The sequence below is a fragment of the Micropterus dolomieu genome, linkage group LG07 (genome assembly GCF_021292245.1).
Source record: "Micropterus dolomieu isolate WLL.071019.BEF.003 ecotype Adirondacks linkage group LG07, ASM2129224v1, whole genome shotgun sequence".
In the NCBI taxonomy this organism is placed as follows: domain Eukaryota; kingdom Metazoa; phylum Chordata; class Actinopteri; order Centrarchiformes; family Centrarchidae; genus Micropterus; species Micropterus dolomieu.
This window is the reverse complement of record NC_060156.1, coordinates 11,040,906-11,061,872: the sequence shown is the minus strand read 5'-3', so window position 1 is coordinate 11,061,872 and position 20,967 is coordinate 11,040,906. Positions and strand designations below refer to the sequence as shown.

Genomic DNA, 20,967 nt, shown 5'->3' with positions numbered 1-20,967 from the left:
ACTGCTGCCCCCCCACTGTGAGCAGGAAAAAAACGTTTCAGTTTTACTGGGACAGTCAGCTCGTGTATGAACAGACTTAAGCTGAGATTATTCTGCCAATGACACCAAATGTGAATGTTAAAAACTTCTACAGAAATAAACCAATGTAATGTGGAAGGGGCTACTGACTCACCCGCTTTGTTGTTAAACACACACACACAAAGGCAGGCCCTTAAAGGATGGTGGGTGAGGGGGTTACTGTGCTTACGACAGACAACAGCTGAGGAGCATCAGTCTATTTATGTTCTCCCTTCACTTAAGTCTCTCAGAAGGAGGTGTGATCCTTATGGCGTGCCTGAGAATCTGAGGTCACATGAAAAGTGAGGACAATCCCTTATTTAGTTGTCCTAACCCACATTTCAGGAGAACTGTCCCATATTGGATGAATCTAAAACACAAAATCCAGTATTTGTTCAGTCTGGGCTTCATTGTCCCACTGTCACTTAAATTTAATGGGGTCAAATGGACATGGAATGGCGATAGCTGGAGCTATATCAATACAATTTTGTACAACAGTACAACAGTACAAAATTAGTCAGTCCTTAGTCCAAACCTTATAAAAAGAAACAGCACCATTGGTACTATAGGTGGATTTTGTTAATCCAAAACATTATGCAATTTAGGACCATATGCCTCTGAGTTATTTATGGTAATTTAGGGGTTTTAACGACCTGAAGAGAGTAACATAAATGTGATATTTTTAGACACATTTTAAAAGTTGGCTGGCTTTTTAAACAAGATTCAATTCAATCAAGGAATGGAAATGAGTATTTCTCCACCAGAATGTAATCCTGCCTGTGTGGAAAAAAGCCACCGAAACAGTTTTTGGTGGTTAATGTAGGGACATAAAGTTTACAGAAAATAATGGAAGAGTTAAGAGAGTGAATAAATGAGAAAGACTATAGATAAAATCATAACTTTTATTTTGATTTTTTATTCAGGGCTGGTCAAAACATTCTGTAGGGGTGGATGGCAGTCTGGTGGAATAGACTCAGCTTCAGTTTTTCCAAAAATCTTTGCTTAAGCCCTGCTCTTGCTTCCATCAAATGGAAGTAGAAAAAAAATTAAAAGATTAGAATAGTAAAAGATAGCACTGCCTACTATTCATTGAAGTACACTGATGAGGTAAATCTAGCTGAAAGCCATAACCCTTCTCACTAATACACAAAATAGATGGAGATAGAGAGCAGATGGTGTAAAATGAGCTGCAGCACATCAGGAGGATGTGCACCTCAGTGGCCTACATGCAGAAAAAGGATTTGTGCAGTCAGAAGTGCAGGAACTTGTTACCTCTGTGTTTCCAGAAAGCCCCTCCTTGGACAAACCCCTCTGCCTGAGCGTCACTCAAAGTTCACTCCAGTCCAGTCCCCTTTCCTAAGCTCAAATACACACTCACACACAACCACTGTCATCCACACAAACGCACACACACACACACACACATTCACACAGCGCCAGACGCGTTTGCAAATAGCCCGCCTGCCGCTTCCAGCGCTACTTTTCTTTTCAGGAGGCGCACAAGAAGAAAACCTGTTGGATCTTACTGAAAGCATTTTGTTGCCGTTGTTGTGCGGATTTGACCAAAGTGTTCCTACTTTTCTCGTTTTTCTTCGCTCTCTTCAGTGACATCTAAAGTGACAACTTTCTTTGGGACCTTCTCCTAGGGGTTAATGTGTGACTAAACTGCTTAATTGCATATCAAGGTTCCTGAACCGCGCAGTTGGATTAAAATCAGCATTAATTAATGGGCACAATGAATAATTCCGTGAAATAACTCTCTCTTCCGGACCCAAGGATTTCAAGGTATGCACTTATCAACCGTGACTACATTACAATAATCTATTCATCTCGGAAGCGTGATACAGTGGACTGTAATTTACTTTAATTTCGGCTTCAAGTTGAATAGCCTCTCGCAGTTATAGCTCTCCAGCTGGCTTGATGAATTTGAATGGTTTAAGTGTGTTTGTGTGAGATTAGATAAGAGAGAGAGAGAGAGAGAGAGATTTTCTGTGGGGTCTAGTTTTTAGCCACCCCTTTATTATTCCTTTTGAATCCCTTCTGCGCTTTTTGACATGAACTTTGATTTATTTGATGATTTATCTGTCATCCAGCTGACCTACTGGGCACGCTCCCGCGCATGTGTAGATGGCCCAAAGGTCTGTTTTGTTTGAAGCAGGTGCAATGTCGCAGTGTGTCAGTGTGGGTCTAAGGATAGAGACTGTCATGTGTTGTGCAGATTGCAAATCCCCATGAGTCAAATTTGTGTTTTTGGGGCTGTATGCATAAAATTGGCTTGACTTGATGTGTGTGTAGGTGGGTGTGTGTATGTGTGTGAGTGTGTGTGTGTGTGTGTATGCAAGAGAGAGAAAGGGAACAAGAGAAAGAGCTAGTGAGAGACAAAGAAAGAGAGAGAGACTGCCATCTGGATTTTGGGACATGTCACTGTGGTGCACTTTGCTGCTCTCCATCAGTCTGGATGTTCTTTTTCCTCTCAGTGATAATCACAGTCCAGCTTCTCCTCTCCTTGAGTGAAGATGTGTCGGGGAGTGTGTGTGCCGGTGGCACTGCTGACTCTACTGGTTCTGACACTGGTGGTGCCCATGGGCCAGACCTGCCCCAGAAGCTGTAACTGCTACCAGGCCAGCGAAGTCCACTGTACCTTTCGTTCCCTGCTCACCATACCTCCTGGCCTGCCTGCACACACACGGCGCATCAATTTAGGGTAATAGAATGCATGTAAGCACATACATAAATAAGACTCTAAGCTAAAGGGCTTGTAACTTGTAAAGACTCACACAAAGTTTGGAATCAGGTGTCAAACAGTTAAGTAATGAGCTAACTTGGAAATACTACTATTTGATGACTCATTGACATGTGAGGTGATGATGCTGTTTTTGTACTCCCGTAGGTTCAACAGCATCAGCAGGATCCATGACAGTTCTTTGGCTGGGCTGAAGAGGGTGGAGCTTCTGATGCTCCACAGCAATGACCTCCACCATCTCCCAGATTCAGTGTTCAGAGATATGAAATCGCTACAGGTAAAAAGGAAAAAGAGCAACAACAACATGCAATGAACCATCAATATTAAAATATATTAATAAAAAGAGAGGGTATTCTAGTCTAAACTATAATAGTGTTTTTTGGGTAGGAGAGATGACAAGTGAGGCTTAGACAACATTTTTAGGAGGTGGAAATGATCTTACAGAAGCCTCTGCTTCTTCTTGTTTTACAGTTATTCTTAATGGATTTAAAGTAGACTATCTCTCAGGAAGCTATCGGCAGGCAACATTTAAAGTGACCTGAACTGTCCTCTGCCAAACCAAACTATCGATGCTGGATTATAAAGCATACGGTTGTTGGGGGCAATAAACCAGTCTTTCCTCACATATTTAACCTTTGACTCTTTGAAGATGGTTTTTGCAGGACACAGATGTAAAAATCAAACCTGGATCAAGTCTACAGAAAATGTACTTCCCTCAGGCAGGGAGGATCATACAGGGGGCTCCTGCACTATTTCAGAAGTGATTATTGCTGAAAGCTCAGCTCTTAAACGTTCTACATGTGTAGTGATTGTAGTTTACAGTCTGCATAGCTCAGTAACTATGAGAAATGAATTTTCTTAAACTGTTTAATAGGTCAAATTTCAGTTTTTAACAACATGATTAATGTAGGGTCTCTCAAGATATATAGCATTTCTTGAAATAGTGTGATACAATTTAGAGCAGATGCAACATTGATAAATGTGCCTAAATCTTGCAGCCATACTGTTAATAATGAATGGATTCATTAAAGAATACATTTAAAAATTGATCTGTGAAATCAGTATGCAAACTAATACAGAACATGATTCTGTTCATATAACATTTCTGTACAACTAATGCATCATTTATGCGCTATCATTCTTTCCACTGCTCAGTGACAGGGAACACGCTGGACATTTTAGCAGCAACCTAAGGGCAGAGTTAGCAGTCCATGGGGAAGTGATATTACTCAACAAGCAATTGTTCCCTTCATCTCCCAGGCAGATGCTGATATATTTGTCATTGTGTTATAATATGATCCATATTTTCGTGTGCTGACATCTTCACGTGCTAGATCTGTCAGCAGCTGGAACTCTTCCAGCTAAGTACCCTCCCCGGAGAGCAGATTTATCATAAGCCTCACAGAAACTAAAATTCCACAACCTGGTCTTCATGGTCTGCCTTCTTAAAGTTTGGTGGGTTCTCCACACATGTCTAGAATAGCTTCCCTAGAGTCTTCTGCTGGGGATAAAGGGCTAAATTTCATATTTGAAAAGTTGGAGACCCCCAGTATTAGAATATCCTATTAGTTTTCCCTGCTTTTACCCTATAAACTCACAGCATAAATATATCATCTGAGTATGTGCTGTGGGCTATTTTCTCAATTTTTACATGTGAGATGGTGAGCTGCTGGAAGGATTTCCTCATATTTTATGAATTCACGTGCAGTCATTTCTGCTTTTTCACCCAACTCTTCATTCTCATTCCAATTCCCTTCACATCATTTGTCATAAATTCAATTTACAAGCAGGTGGTGTTCAGTGACAGACGTATGATCATAGCATTGACTTGGTTTCTTATCTGTGATTTGATTGCTCTTCTAATCCTTCGTTTCTTCTGCTCACTCCATTTTCTCCACCCCCACAGATACTAAAGCTGAGCTATAACAAGCTGAGAGAGATCTCTTCATCTCTGACCTTCTCTGGCCTGACCTCACTGCTGCGTCTGTACTTGGATCACAACCTCCTCCAGCACATCCACCCCCGGGCCCTGCTTCAGCTGCCTAACCTCAGGCTGCTGTGTCTGCAAGGGAACAGGCTACATCAGCTACACCCTCACACTCTGTGCACACTGTCCCTCCTGAATACATATTACTTCTCTACACTCAGGTGAGCTTTAACACAAATGTAATGATCATTGTTGGAGAAGTTACAACATTTTGAAACTTTAGCTTTAGCAGTAAGTAGTTATTGCCCTGCTGGTGCTTCTGACAGTGAGAACAGCAAGGAATGTTAGCTTTCTGTTGTCTGTAAAATATGTTATCCCTACATTGGACACAAATCCAATCAACAATGAACTTAATTTGTAGTTTTTTTAACCAAAAAAGTGGGCATTACATCCATCCTAAATAAAATAATCTGGGTGATCTTGACAATTAAACTGAGTTGATGTACGACCAAGCAAAAGCAAAATTTAGTTAAACTGGTGAAACTACCCACCAGATCTGATAATGCGATGTATGATTAGCAGCAGCCATACAAAAAAAGTAATACTTCCATTTTTTTTTTTTGGTATTTAGACAAATACTCCTCTGTCACTAAAGCTATAGCATTGTCTCTTTACCGTTTCTGATCTACTTGTAACTACTGCTGAGGAATAACTTTGGACTGAACATGAAGGTGATAATGGAAATGATAAAAATGATGGATGGTTTGCTTACCCCTAACCTGTCACCTCTCACTGCCCACTCCTACTCTTTCATCCGTTCCTCCATTCCTGTATGACTTTGATTCAACCTCTGTGTTCTCCCTCCCCCTCTTTATCTCAGTAATTTCTTTCCTCCGTTTCCCCTCCTGTAGACACCTAGACATGTCCAACAACAGTCTAACCACTCTGCCTAGAGAGACCTTAGCAACAGCACCTCTGCTGGAGACTCTTGTGCTGCAGGCTAATCCATGGAGTTGCGACTGTAGGATGAACTGGCTTCTCACTTGGAGTCTGGCTCATCCAGGTGACTGCCATGTCTGAAATATGATTTGTTGTTTGTCTCCCACATGCACATGTGTATTATGGTGGTCATTTGTTATGTCTTTGTGCAAGATTAAGTCAGTCTGTGATGCAAAAATGCTGTGGTTAATGTAACATGTGGGTTGCTTGAGTGACTCAAGGAGAAGAAATGGATAAGGAGGTATGATGAGAAGGAACATGGGGAATTGATTGAGAAACAGTGGACTCATTTGTTGATATATTGATAGACAGCCTAAGAACTATAAATCTAATCCAGCCAAATGATAGAAAGATAGGATGAATGTACTTTCGGCTACATCTGGTTTTGTTATCCTGATACCGCTGACATTTCTCCACCTGCTTTTCATCCTACACTCTTCTCTGTTTTCCCCCATTTTCTGTATCTCTTCCAGTCTGTCTTGTGGCTGTTATTGAGATGTGAAAGAGGGCTGGAGCGTGAAATGTGTCTCATTGATATGCCAGACTTAACCTGCCATGACTAAGCTATGATGACAGCATTGATGTGTGCAGGCAGCTGAAGTATAAGCTAATGATTGCTGTATAATAATGAAGTGATGCATATTTCTGATTTATGTGTAGATGAAGTCTCCGTACCTAATTAGTAACAGATATAAAGGGTAATGAATGCTTAAGAAGAGATGGCATGACTAATATATGACACCACTAATATGTGCAGATAACTGAAATGTTCACTAATATGTTTGTATAGTTGCTATGATGTTATACACAGTTGATAAGCCAGAGATGATAAGGCTGCCTTTTATCACACAATTTTCTCCGTATCCCTCTTTCAATTAGGCATAATGAAATGTCCCAGGGGCCCTCAGTGTCCAATCTGTGCTTCGCCCAAATCCCTTCAAGGGCAGGGCTTGCTTGAGCAGACTGACCTATCATGCACCTCACCAGTCATCCCCTCCCCAGGAAGAGACACACCTTTGGAGACAGAACTCAGTGAAATCCAATCAAGTGAATCCTTCAGAGAGCCTTTAGGCACGGCTTCTCTGGGTCTGTCTGACCAACAGGGGAACAGTGTTGATCTGAGTTGCAACATCACTCATTCTGAGTCCCCGGATATTGCTCCTCCTGATCTCTCCCTTTCCTCTTCTTCTCCTCTCCCCCTTGCTCTGTCGCTCTCCTTGGATTGCCCTGTGGAGCAACAGAGCTATGAGAAACTTTGGAGGATCCTAGCTTACTACAGTGAGACTGCGGTTCGCCTGGAGAGGGAGATCATGCTGAGTAAAACCCCGGCATTGGCCTACCGTTTCAGGCAGGCATCAGAGACAGACGGATATTATCACACGGGAGTCAAGGCTTCCGTTAAAGCCAGACCACAATGGCTGCTGCAGCCAGCCGTTAGCATTCAACTAAACAGAGCGCAGTCTAACGGACACAAAGTTCAACTTATATACTCAACAAGAGTTTCTGCTCATCCTGACCCTACTTCTCATCCCTCAATATCCTCCCCTGCATCTCACCCATGGGTACTGATTTCAACTAATCATACCAACACAGCACTGGCCGCTGTTGCCGGAAGTAAGGTGGAGCTAGCATGCCCTCTTCTAAGTTCTGGTAACCCCAAAGTACATTGGATTCTCCCAGATGGGTCCAAGCTCAACACCCCCTCCAGCAGCCTAGATAGTAGGCTTTCAGCCTCAACCTCTGGTTTACATCTGCACGAAGTGCAACTCTCAGATGCCGGGATCTACTATTGCATAGCCCGGTCAGGCAGGGATGTAGATGTTCTTTCTCTTCGCCTGGCAGTGGCGGAGTCCTCTGTTCCGCCTTCAGGAGAGCAAGTGGGGCCCCGTGTCACCGGAACAGTTGGGGAGCTTGTCCGTCTGTTCTGCAACGCATCTGGTTCACCAGCGCCTCATATGAGTTGGGTGTTACCAGATGGAAACATAGTACGGCGGGGATTAGCTGTATCAGGTGGGCTCACTATACAATCAAATGGGAGTCTCTCTCTGCCTAAACCTTCTCAGAGAGATGCTGGTCATTACCGCTGCATTGCAGTCAACCAGTATGGTAGTGACTCTCTGTCCATGCAGCTGGAATTAAGCTCACGATATCCCCCTCCACTTAGGACTTCATTTCCTCGAGGGCCACAGTCAGCCGCTGGCCGATCAACCAAGATACGGGCCCCATTACTACGTCAACTGGAGGAAGGATCGGGGGATGAAGAGGAACAAGAAGAGAGATCTCTTATTTTCAATAGAAATCGTCCAAGACTTCTCCAACCTCCTCCAAACAGACGTTATCCAATTGGAAAACCTCGAAAACAGGGGCCTATGAGAGAAGGCCCCCTGAGAAGAGGAGAAGGGCCTGTATCATCCACTGACCAGAGAAGAAATATCTTTCAGAACAGACATAGAGTTAGAACAAACAAACAAAAGATAGACCCTCAGAAATGGGCTGACCTCCTGGCTAAGATACGACAAAAGACTGCCCAAACTAATAACAGCCAGCCTGTCACAGCAGGAATGACCACAGCTGAACCGGTGGGAAGAGACAAAGGCGGAGACGCAAGAAGATATGAAGATGATGATACAGAGAGAGGTAGAGCTGCGGAAGCAGGGGTGGAAGCAGAAATTGAAGGGTCAGCTGTTGATGAAGCTGATCTGCAAGAGGAAGGCCTACAGCCATTTCACCCTGTTCTCACAGAAATGGAAACACACACAAAGACAAAAACAAACACTAAAACAGACACAGAGATAAAGACTGGGACGGAGAGGTCAACAGAAACACAGACAGATGTAGAGAACGAGACAGAGACACACATACAGACAGAGAAAGCAGGCCCACTGACAGACACAGTGACAAACCCAGAGACACAGAAAGAATCAGTGACATTTCCACCAATCTCAGGAACAAATGAAATTGTCCCAGAACCAAGTGAAGGAGATGAGCAGGATGCAAACCCCAATACTTCTAGAACCAGGCCTCAGAGCCCCCGACTCTTTCCTAATTTGGTTCCAAACTCCCGGCCTCAAAACCCTTGGAACTCTCGCAGGAGGATTGGACAGCGTAGACGAATCATCAACAGGCCCAGGGGGAGACCTTTGACCCCACCCCGACCTCTCCCTGACACTTCGAACCCAAGATCACAGACTGCGACACCTGACACTACCACAGATGAAATTAATATGTTCTTGCTGGCATCAACAACCACATCTCCAGCTTTTTTGTTGACACAGAGTGGCCATATTAGGACTGCTCCAAACAGTGCAGCACTGAATCCTCTGTTTCCCCTTGTTTCTAACACTCCTGGTGTCTCCATTTCAAAATCTGCCTCCCACTCAATGACTCCTTCTTCCTCCTCTCGCATCTTGTTATCCCCCACTCACATAAATACACATATAGACATGATGACTCACTCAGCAAACATACCAGACAATGCAGAGTCCACTCTCTTCAACACACCGACACCAGCACCCACTCACTCGGATGCTGCGATTGCACAGACACATGTGCAAGACACACATGCCAGGACCCATACACACAGCATACAGACACACACAAAAACACACACAGCCTCAGGCAAACATGTTGATACACCCCCAAGCAAACACAGTGAAGAGCCAGAGAGGAATTTGTTAGGTGGACCATATGTGTCCCACTCCTCCACCTCTCTCTCACTTACTCCCTCCTTCTTTGCTTCCTCCACATTCCCCAGTGCAACTGCCACTACTACTGCAAAAGTTACTCCTTCAACTACTGTCAAGCGCACTCATTCTACCAGCACTACACGTACATCTACCACTACAGCTAGTAAGGAGACACTTCCCATAACAACTACAATTACACCTATGACTACAAATCCCATCACTGTAACTACCAGTATTATTCCAACATCTAGCACTGCCAGAAGCACTACAACTGCCCCTACCTCTACCACTACTACCACAACTTCTATTCTTACATCTACTACTCCCACTACTACTTCTTCAAGTACCTCTTCTACCACTGCTTTTACCACTACTTCCAGTGCTACTACTACAACAATCTCATTCAAAGCCTTTCCCACAACTCCTATCCCCATCATTCCTACAACTACTACTACTGTGACAATTATCCCCATTACTCCTACTGCTACTACTGCAACAACTACTAAAACTACCCATCCTACTACTACTAGAATTACCATCTCAGCCAAAACTTCTCCAACCACTACAAGGGCAGCTACACCAAGTACACCTTCTACTACTACCTCAACAATGACATCAACAAGTACCACAGCATCATCCAAAGAGAGGCCAAGCATTGGCCGAGTTGACCCGAGGCGGAGGCCTGTTTCTGGGGATTCAAACCAGACTCGACGCCCTACTGACTGGAGGAACCCTGGAGCTAATTCTATTCCTGATTCCCATAACAGCAGGCCACACTTGCACCACTCCGCTTCACTTCCTGCTGCCCCTGGGGTGAGTTTAAATCGATTCAAACAACATAATATTGCCATTTTGTGGATACTTTTACCCCAAATGGATCTTAAAGAAAGCACACATGGTACATTACAACAAGAGTAAGAGACAAGCTGCTGTAGAACCACAATTTGTTCTTTATTTGTTCATTTAATAGCTAATTTATTTTAAGATTCCCTATTTTTCTGCGCTTTTCTTTCATTTAATTAGTCATTTCTTTAAGTGTACTCTTAAATGTAGTTTGCAGTTTATATATAAAGTTTTTTTTTTTGTTGGCAAAAATTTCTTTCCTAAGTGAGTGCTGGCCCAGAAAGTAACAACACACACACACACGCACACACGCGCACACGCACACACACGCACACACACACACACACACACACACACACACACACACACACACACACACACACACACACACACACACACACACACACACTGTACCCGACTGTGCAAGCCTTTGGGCAAAAGCCATGCAGAATGCACAATAGATCTGAAAATAGTCTAATCTGTATCCACATGACCTGCTATTAAAATAGGATGTTTAAAAAAAAAAAAAGGATGTTTATGACAATTCTTCACTTTCATGGATTTTCCAGAGCTCTGCCAGATCTAAAGAAGTGATGAAAAACATATGTTGCATGATCAACAACTATATATGTTTTGAGATCACAATCCCAAGGGATTTAAAATAATCATTTGTTAATTAATTTTCAGAGCTTAGTTGGCAAGGCTCTGCTAAACCTGTGGGTCCACCACCAGTGATTCTAAACGCTGAATATTGAATTTGTGATCTATTCGATAATAATGCTTTAAAATGCTAGTAATTACAAACCTTTTATGAATGAAAAATTGAAGCACTTTCATTAGTAGAGAAATGCTCTCAGATATCTTCTAGTTAAATCGATATTAACTTTTTAAGAGTCATTAATTCTATTAGTCATTACATTCTTTGCTACTATAATCTGTTTCATAGGCCACAGTGAGATCTAGACCAAGGATCGCAGACCCACACATCAGGACAGTGTCATTCCCAGCAGAGAGTACTGCCAGGCTGGCTTGTGAAGCACAAGGCGAGCCCAAGCCCTTCATCACATGGACCAAGGTTGCCACAGGTACACACTACACAGTGCAGCAGATATGCAAACATTTATTTAACATAAACACATATGCACACATTGGAAACAAAACTTGAATTTATCTTCAAGTTAAATGTATGTTAATTATCCACCTGGAGGCCCGTCAACTCTCTGAAACAGGCTCTGAAAGGGCTATATTTTTATTTGTGTTGGGAATCACATCAATGCTTATTTTTCATTTAGAAGTCAATAATATATGTGAATATACCTGTCATTTATATGGTTTAAAACTACAGACTACAGAATAAGTAAAGGTTTGTATTTACATTCTGAAGTCACAGATTTGAAAGGAAATCAATTTCAACTTTAGTGTGTAACTATAACTGAATGAACATGGACACACTGGTGAAATAACCCATTAACACCCACCATTACACACTGGCATCCACACAATAGGCCTTTATTTTGCTTGCCATGTGGCAAAGACATATTTCAAAAAAGTAATGGAACATTTTGTGCACTGCATCACTGACTTACTTTGCACTGTACGTCACTGATCCTCATTTTACTCTGTTTCTTACTCACTCTCTAAATTTCTTTCCCAATTTGTCTCTGTTTTCCCCCCTCTGTTTCCTCACTGCTGCTCTCGCTGTTTGTCTGGCTGACTCTCTCTCTCTCTCTCTCTCTCTCTCTTAGGAGCGGTGATGTCAATCCACTCCAGAGCTCAACGTTTTGAGATCTTGCCAAATGGCACCCTTGTTATCCAGAATGTTCAGCTGCAGGACAGGGGCACATACATCTGCAGTGCACACAGCTTTCTGGGTCGTGACAGGTGAGACTACTGACACCAGTTATGAATATTAATGCACTGTATACCATTCAGTAAAAATGGCCATGGGACCCAATATTTTAAGTATTAATCACATAGGCCTAAGGCAAACTGCAATTTAATTACTGAGTATTATGTATGTTGTGCTGGTATTTTACCCATTTAATTTTCAGCTTTTCAGGTGCAAACACAGTTACAGACCTACTTGATTTAATTTTTTAAGTAGCCTAAAGTCATATGGAAGTCTCTCTATATGAAATCTGTTTAAAAAAAACGTGTTTTGAAATGTGTGACCCAGTATGTGTGTAACATGAATCTTTCTTGAGCTCATGTTTCTATCAGGATTCCTGTTTGCGTTGTGCATGTATGCCTTTGGGTGTTTCCTGAATGTGTCATGTGACATTTTTGTTTGTTGTCATTTTAAATGTATATTTGAAAAATATGTTTATGTGTTTCTATATTGAGTATAGTAGTGTATTTGCTTTACTCATCCATGATAGATTGCTAACCACCCTGGAAGTGTGGACCCGCCCCCCTCGGATGCAGCTGGCCAGCTACAGAGAAAATACCATTCATCAGGGTGGAGAGGTGCACTTGGATTGCCAGGCGGATGGTGTTCCCACCCCTTTGCTCTCTTGGGCCCTACCTGATCGCTCTGTCCTGACCTCCACTGCACCCTCCATCAATCGCATCACTATGGACACAAATGGAACCCTCCATATCTCAGCAACTTTACCTAGTGACAGAGGAGTGTATCGCTGTGTGGCCTCCAACTCAGCAGGTGCTGCCAGTGCCTCTGTACGTCTACACGTGTCCATGTTGCCGCCAGTGATACTGCAACCCAGGGATGAACACCTGCTCTTGTCTCCAGGGAGGCCAGTTTACGCTCACTGCTCTGCCCGAGGTGCCCCACCACCAACTCTGCGCTGGCGAATCCCTGATGGAACTCTAGTTCGGCCATCCCAGTTTCTCCATGGCAACCTTTTTGTCTTGCCCAATGGGACACTGCATGTTCGAAGTGTTGGGCCTAAGGACTCAGGGAATTATGAGTGCACAGCAAGTAATGCTGTTGGAGCCGATAAGAGAACAGTGAGGGTAGAAATTGAAGGGGGAGCAGAAGGAGAAAGAACACAGGGTGGGGTAAGAAATGAAGGGGCAAAAGCAGCTGCTACTGAAAAACCATCTCCTTCATCTTCACTCCATAAAGACAGAAGTGTGTCCATCCCAAGCAACCCCTCAAATCCATTAAACTTCTCTAGACCCCACCCCCCATCGCCCCTAGATAGATCAAGGACCTTGCTGCTCACCCCAAACTCTTCTCGCTCATCTTCTTACCCTCACCAACCCCATTCAGTTAACTCCTCTCCTAAAATCAACAAAACAGTCACTGTCTCCCCCACACACTTGACGAAAATCACCAAAACAAAACCCTCCCCTCTCTCCCCAACCTCGCCAGTGCCTACAAATAACACCAAAGTCTCACGCATTGTAAACAACACAAGAATTACTTCTTCTAACCCCTCTGACAAAGGCAGAGCCTCAGCTGTTTTGCAACCCATGCCTGTCTCTCCCTACAGTAAAGCCCGAATTGTCTCTATGTCACCGTCTATCACTACTGTCCACTATGGGGAAATTTTGCAGCTCCATTGCTCTGTAACTGGCAACCCATCACCCATCATCATTTGGAGGACCCCGAGCAAGAAACTGGTGGACATGCACTTCAGGTACAGGGGATGTGGGTTGTACAATAATATTTTTAACTAATCCTGTTAGTCTTGTGTCTCATTCTACATCTGTCTTTTTCTGATATGTGTGTATGTTCATCTACATTTGAATTTCAGTTTTGACCGACGTCTAAAGGTGCATCCTAACGGCACTCTGTCAGTCCAGGCAGTAACAGAGAAGGATTCTGGAGACTACCTGTGTATCGCACGCAACAAATTCGCAGATGATTACCGCCTCCTGCGTGTCTCTGTGGCTACCAAGCCTGCCAAGATCGAACCCAAACAGCCAGTCAATCAGATGGTGATGTTTGGCAAACCACTGAAGGTGAGCAAAATGAAAAAGAATATATTATAATTCAATTTAAACATCTCTGCCTAGCTCCTAATAATAAAACAGCAATTATTGGGTAAATGTAGTACAATTATTATGATGCCGGATGGTCTTTTCAGTCAATCTTGGATATTTTGGTTGTTTAAATTTAGATCATTAAGCAATTTATGAATACATTTACATTACCTAATTTCAAATAAAAAAATTTATTCAAACACTAAGATTTGTTTTACTGGAAATCATATACACTGCAACACTCACTAGCTGCTGTTCCACTGTTGGAAACTTGCACCAAAACTTCACTAAAAACAGTCCATCTCCTACACCCAGTTTTTAGCGTCTTATTTTCTTTATGTAATGAAATGTGGGTGTCTTCTATCACTGTGTGTGGGGCCAAGAATTTCCACAGCTTCAAGCTGTGTCTTTGGTTGTTTTTAACACAAAAAAAAAGCAAGACCTGTCAGGTCATACATAGCCTATTATAAATAATCAGCAGTGGCCTTCAGGGGGTTACTTCACACATGAATATTTAACAGCTCAATGAAAAATAATGTCAAATGGGGTGAAATGCAAGAAAGAGGACACAGTATTATTGTGGGAATTTGTTGCCCTTCATATTTAATTCCATTTGAACATTAACAAGCTTTAAATGGTATTTGAATGCATCTAAATCTGTGGCTGCTTATCAGTGTTTTCTCCTGTGAGTTTTATTTTTTAATGGCCTAAATACAACCTTAAATAAGCCTAGGTATACAGTACAGCATGTATCACTCCTCCTTACAAAGAGATTGTGTTGTTGTTCTCAGAAGTCCAGCTTTCATCAAAATAAAAGCCTCAAAAATGTTTAAATGATCGCAATAATGATCCTGTTCCCTGCAGGTGGACTGCCAGGCATCAGGACTGCCTGACCCAGCTGTCCGTTGGAGCTTACCAGATGGAACCATGGTGAACAGTGTGTTACAGGGAGAAGTCAGAGGAGGGCGAGCACGGAGGCTTACTGTGTTTGACAATGGGACGTTACTGGTTCCAGCAGTGGGTATGGGACAGGAGGGAGTGTATACTTGTTATGCTGAGAATCAAGGAGGACAAGACACCATGAAGGTAAGAAAAACATTTTTTTTTGTGGAGAAGACTTCAGGATATTCATTTATTTTATTCATTTAGATTTTCATGAACACTTTCAGTCAAAATATTGTTATATTGTGCTATAAATTAATTATGCTTTAATTTATTTAGATTACAAATAAAATAAATAAAAGTACTAATTCATTCAGTGGTTAATTAAATCCTTCATTAAAATTCAATCCTTTAAGGTCAAAGTGAAGGTCATGATGACATCTCCACCAACCTTCATCGATGATAGAAGCTACCACATCATCAAAGTACGTCAGGGGGCAACCGCCAAAATTCGCTGCCAGGCCACAGGAGATCCTGCTCCAACAGTGATATGGTTTTCTCCGACACACAATGCCATTCCACAAAGTTTGGGATCTGGTTTTTATCCTGAGCGAGTTGTCATGATTTCAGATGGAACTCTGGAGGTGCGTCTGGTTCAAAAGATTGACACAGGAAACTATACATGCAGAGCAAGCAACTCAGCCGGGGAGAGGAGCATGGTGGTGGGCCTGGAGGTGGAGACTCCTAACCATGGACTCAGTGGCCAGGTGGGAGGAAGTGCTTGGAGTACTAACAATGGGCCTGACAGTGGTCATAGCAGCAGTTTAGGGGGCAAGATGAATAATGCAGGGATAAGCCAGTATGGATTTACCAATGGAGTCACAAGTAGGCTTGGCAGCAATAACGGAAACAATAATGGCTACAGTGATAATAATGGCAGGATAAGAAACATTGTACCAAACACAGGCGTTAACACAGCAACCAGTGGCTTTAATCCTGCCCTTAGGAGTGATAGTCAAAATGGATTTAACAGGCCTGTCAGTGGAATTGCAACACAGCATGGTAGCAGTGTAATCGGTGTCGGGGGGAGCGTGGCTACAAATATAGGCCTTAGAGCAGATAACACTGGAATAAACAGAAATGTATCTGGCATTATGAGTAGTAGTAATAGTGTGGGTAACAGTCACAGCACAGTTAGAGGAGATAATGTAGAAAGGAATCCAGGGACTAATAATAATGAAGTCATCGCAGGAAAAGCTCGTAATGGTGCCAACACCAGTAGAGACAATGGCGGGATAAGTGGTGCTACTAGAAATGCTGGAGTTTTTAGCAGAACTGTGTCAAATAATGAAGCTGCTACTGGCACGCTCAGAGAAAATGGGTTCAGTAGGACTAGCAATATAGGAGTGACCAATGATAACAGCAGGATTAGTGGTGGTTCAAGTAGTAGAGGTAGAACAGTTAATAATACAGGTACTAACACATTTGTGGGTGTGGTAACGACTGTGAAGCAGCAGGCCGTGAAAGGCCAAACTGTTCTTTTGCCATGCCCCTCCCAAGGCTCCCCTCCCCCTCGTCTGACCTGGGTCCTGCCTGGGAACGGTGTGTTTCCAGCTCCATACTACGGCAGTCGACTCACTGTGCACCGAAATGGCTCCTTGGAGCTGCGAGGTGTGCGGGCGAGTGATGGCGGGACCTTGGTATGTGTGGTTAGAGGTGAGAGAGGTGAGACGAGGATACAGGTGAAGCTGGAGGTCTTTGAGCCACAGGAGGAGTCCAGATCACCACACTGGGGACCGGCTGTGGGAAGATCTGTGCAAGGAAGTGCTGGCTTAATTGAGACGCCCCGCTCAGGAGCCGCATTGGATTCAGCTCAATCCTTAAGCTCAAGGCCAGTGTTGCCTGAGACGCTTCATCCAAGAATCCTAGTTACTCAAAAGCCTCTACACAGAAGCCCGTCTCTACCTGCTGCACCTCGTCCAGTTGGCCCTCCATCCCACTTAACAAGCCCTGTCTCAGATCCAACAGTGAGCACCAGAACAGCTCCTCTGGTAAGCATCATTAATGGAGAGACCCTTAGCCTGCCTTGCCCTGGTTCTCAAATCCATGGATACACCCAGGGCTCGCTTTCATGGACCATGCCCAATGGCAAGGTACTGTCTCGGGGTGAGAGCGGTGACTCAGGCCGACACCTAGTCCAAGAGGATGGAACACTAACAGTGCAACAGGCATCTGTGTTTGACCGCGGCACTTACACTTGCAGATCCACTGATCACAACTCCTCCACAGTTTCACTCGTCACGGTTCCTGTTATCGTCATTGCCTATCCCCCGCGCATAACAACCGGCCCCTCCCCAGTGACCTACACACACCCTGGGGTTGCTGTGGAGCTGCCGTGCCTGACCATAGCAACACCCCGGGCGACGCTTACCTGGGAAACACCAGACCTGACACAGCTGAGAGTGATGGGTCAGGCTCGTATGTATGGCAACCTCTACCTTAGTCCTCAGGGTTCCTTGGTGATACAGAACCCGACAGGCAGGGATACAGGATTTTACAGATGCACCGCCAAAAATGTAATAGGAGTGGACACCAAGTCAACCTACCTGCATGTTATATAATGGAGTGAAGAAAACACACAAACATGCAGCAGAAAGACAAAGACTCCACCAGTTATCTGTACTTGCAAATTAACTCCTCTGCTGTTAACACTGAGTGTCCCACATGCCCAAAGGAACTGCACAGCTCCATGCAGGAGATACTGTTGAATCTCAGAAAAGACACTACTAATACACAGTTATATGTCTCATGTATGTATTTTTAATGTAGGACTTTTTTTTTAAATACTGTAATGTTTTTATATCAGGAGTTGCGAGATTCTCTGTTGATACAGTGTCATGCTTTTTTCTCTGCATACACCAATTCTTTGTGTTTAAGGAGGGTTGTTTTATGTACCCTTAACCTGTTGTGCCTTGTCTCATCAGCCTAAAACCCATTTTGAAATGATGACAGAGGAAGTAAAATACAATGCACATAAAATGAACATACTTACAGTAAGATTGCTGCCCAAACGTAAATGCCCAGATCTGTATTAATTATAAAACATGATTTCACACATAATATAATTTTAAACTGAAGAACTGCAATCCCCTACCCCACATTTTGGTAATACTGAAAGACAAGCACTCTTTACATGGCTTGATTGCTTTAGTTCTTACTTTATTACTTTATGCATTTATCCACTAACACTACAGTTTAACCATATTTTACTGACTGGATCACCGAATATTTTAGACAGACAAAACACAGCATCACACAGATGTTGATGATGACAGAGGGCTTCAGCATTATGATCCACCAAAACAAACCTTGTCAAATTTTGTTCTGCCACCATCGACTGTATCTCACAATCTCACAGCATTACATGGACAGAATGAGATATGGTACAAAGCATTCATATAAGCACAATAGCCGATTATTTTGATATTAATATTGTATAAATGTTCATGTGGCTCAAGAGCCTACCCTAAGCTCGTGCACAAAGCCAGCAGCTCATAGTTATCATGTGTCCTGTCTTCTTCGATGTTTTCATTTTGTCCTTAAATTATTTGTTGTGTAAAGACTCTGTTGTAAGACACCAGTGTTTTGTCATAAAGGGAGAAATTATTAAATATTATTATATATGTTTGATGTCTCACTAGTCACGATGAATGCTTACTATATTTTTAACTGTTCCATTTTATAAATAAAGTTTGAAAAGTAGTGAAAGTGTTTACTCCATGAAATGTCAACAACTGAAGCACAATTTTTTTCAGAAATATGGTACAGGCACAGAGTGTGTGCTGAGAGTCAGAGTGAGAAAAGAAAACACCTGGTGGGAGTGCAAAAGAGATGAGGGAAACTTTTCCTTGAGTATATTATGAGAACAGAAACTCTTTATCCCCAGCTCAGCTGTCAAACCAGGAAATTGGGTCTTAACTGTAGATGAGAGACATGTTGATGACATCATATTGCTCTCCGTGGGAAATGCAATAAAACTAACAGCAGCCCGCAGAGCAACTCCATGCACCACCCTGGGCTCACACCTGCCAAGTGCTGTTGACAGCATGTATTCTGAATCCAATAAATACTAATACTTTAAATTATACATTTTATGTATGAGCAGAGCACTGCGATGGTGCACCATTTTATCCACTAGTGTGAAAGAAAGTAAATGATACAAAGTGTGCAACAACAGATGTCAAAAAAAAAAATACTGCATCAAGGATTTTTTACTGAGTGTTTTTGTTTCCTAAGCAGTCAGCAGTGCTGTCACACCATGCAAACTGTAAACCATAATTTTTGGACTGTTTTCACTGGTTTCCCAGCTGTGAACCGCATCTACATTTCTGTTTTGCATCACACAGTGAGCAATGGTGTCAATCACCAGCAAACTCAAGAAATTTTTGCCTGCATGTTTGTTATTTTGATGTGTGAACATACAGCACTGCACATTCAGTTAGAATTAGAGTGCAAACATGCAACTAGGACACAGGCCAAGACTATCCTCAGCCCTTGAGGCTAACTAAGGCCAGTCACTTGGCTAATTTAGCATTTTCAAAATGAATATAATCTGTCTAAACCTGTTGATGTCATGAGCCAAACCTTTTAGAAAATGAGAGTTGCTGAATTAATGAAAACAAAAACACACAAACAACAACTTCAAGCATTGCAGGGCTGAATCTTATTGATGTGAAGATGTTCACAGATCAAAGGCAGTCCTAATTAAAATCATTGCCATGCATCACTCAGTAAGGCAGTTTAGTTTGGTTTGAGTATCTAGTGGGAAATACAGTTCAGAAGAGCAATAGAGTTCTGTTATGTGCTCAACTTTTGTTGAAGCCAGTTGTTTTCTGTGAAGACGTTTTATGTTTTGAATTATCTCTTTTATAGTGTTGAAGCATTTCCATCCATTGTAGCACAGCAATTTTATGGTTTCATGTTTGTGATTTCTTTTAAGCAATACATTATTGCTAATCCCTCTTTTTTGTGCAATTGCAAATTTACAAGCATACCTAATAAAGTGCATCACATAGACATTTTATTTTGCCTCTATTTTACTTTCACTCCAGTCTTTGACACAAAGAGATTGCAGAATGGGTAAAATGTCTGGATTAGACTGGCTGCAAATTTGTAGCAATAGCCACGATTATGGTAACAACAAGTATTGCATATATTGACTATGCATCACCTCATAGTCATCACAATATTAACATTATAAAAACATACATACAAAAAATATATATACATTATAAAAATAACTGCATGTGCACATAAATGATGCCTTCTGTGTCATACATATCTGATAAAGTAAGTCAACTACAATCAATGTTGATGAGCACAAGTAATCAAAGCTTTTCATTGACACTAATGATCTACAATCCACATATAGTGCATCAGCCCTGTTATTGTTAGGATCAGGTGAATAATGTTATAATATATTGGAAAATTGGAAAAGCAAAAATAAAACATGAAAAGGAATAGCCACACATTTCATTATTAGACATTAATAATACATCACTCCCACTCTACCTTGAAACTGAACTGCCCACTTTGTAATATAAAACAGACATGGCTGCTGCATCTGCTCTCATTTTACATACACACATGACACACATCAATAGTGTCATTGCAGATTAGTCATGCCAGCTAAATCTGGCATATCAAGAAGACATATGTCACGGTCCACCCAGCTTTCATATTTGTATCACAATGAAAAGACAGACTACAGCTAGTCATCTGGTTTAGTGTGCGCTGGTTTTTCTGTGTTTAAAAAGAAAACTGGCAGTACAACTTCGTTTATTTTAGTGAAAATCTTTTGCTTCTTGCCAGGGAAAGTACTC

At 42.3% G+C, this 20,967-nt stretch overlaps 1 protein-coding gene across 1 annotated transcript; it reads left to right on the top strand.

Moving 5' to 3' along the window:
• Nucleotides 1–1,789: 1,789 nt before the first annotated feature.
• LOC123973230 (matrix-remodeling-associated protein 5-like) lies at nucleotides 1,790–20,168 on the top strand. Its single transcript, XM_046053073.1, has 14 exons — nucleotides 1,790–1,842; nucleotides 2,535–2,761; nucleotides 2,948–3,077; nucleotides 4,707–4,948; nucleotides 5,639–5,790; nucleotides 6,606–10,225; nucleotides 11,202–11,340; nucleotides 12,001–12,136; nucleotides 12,634–13,857; nucleotides 13,975–14,182; nucleotides 15,068–15,289; nucleotides 15,502–15,907; nucleotides 15,965–16,982; nucleotides 17,040–20,168. Exons 2-14 carry the CDS (start codon nucleotides 2,574–2,576, stop codon nucleotides 17,704–17,706), a joined length of 8,352 nt encoding a protein of 2,783 aa, XP_045909029.1. The 5' UTR covers nucleotides 1,790–1,842; nucleotides 2,535–2,573; the 3' UTR covers nucleotides 17,707–20,168.
• The last annotated feature ends 799 nt before the right edge of the window (nucleotides 20,169–20,967 follow it).

Excerpts from the sequence above, each read along its gene's own strand:
- LOC123973230 (XM_046053073.1), top strand. The coding sequence starts at position 2,574 with ATGTGTCGGGGAGTGTGTGTGCCGGTGGCACTGCTGACTCTACTGGTT. Across the intron at positions 11,341-12,000 it reads ATGGACCAAGGTTGCCACAG|GAGCGGTGATGTCAATCCAC; the intron begins GTACACACTACA and ends TCTCTCTCTTAG. Across the intron at positions 13,858-13,974 it reads CTGGTGGACATGCACTTCAG|TTTTGACCGACGTCTAAAGG; the intron begins GTACAGGGGATG and ends TTTGAATTTCAG.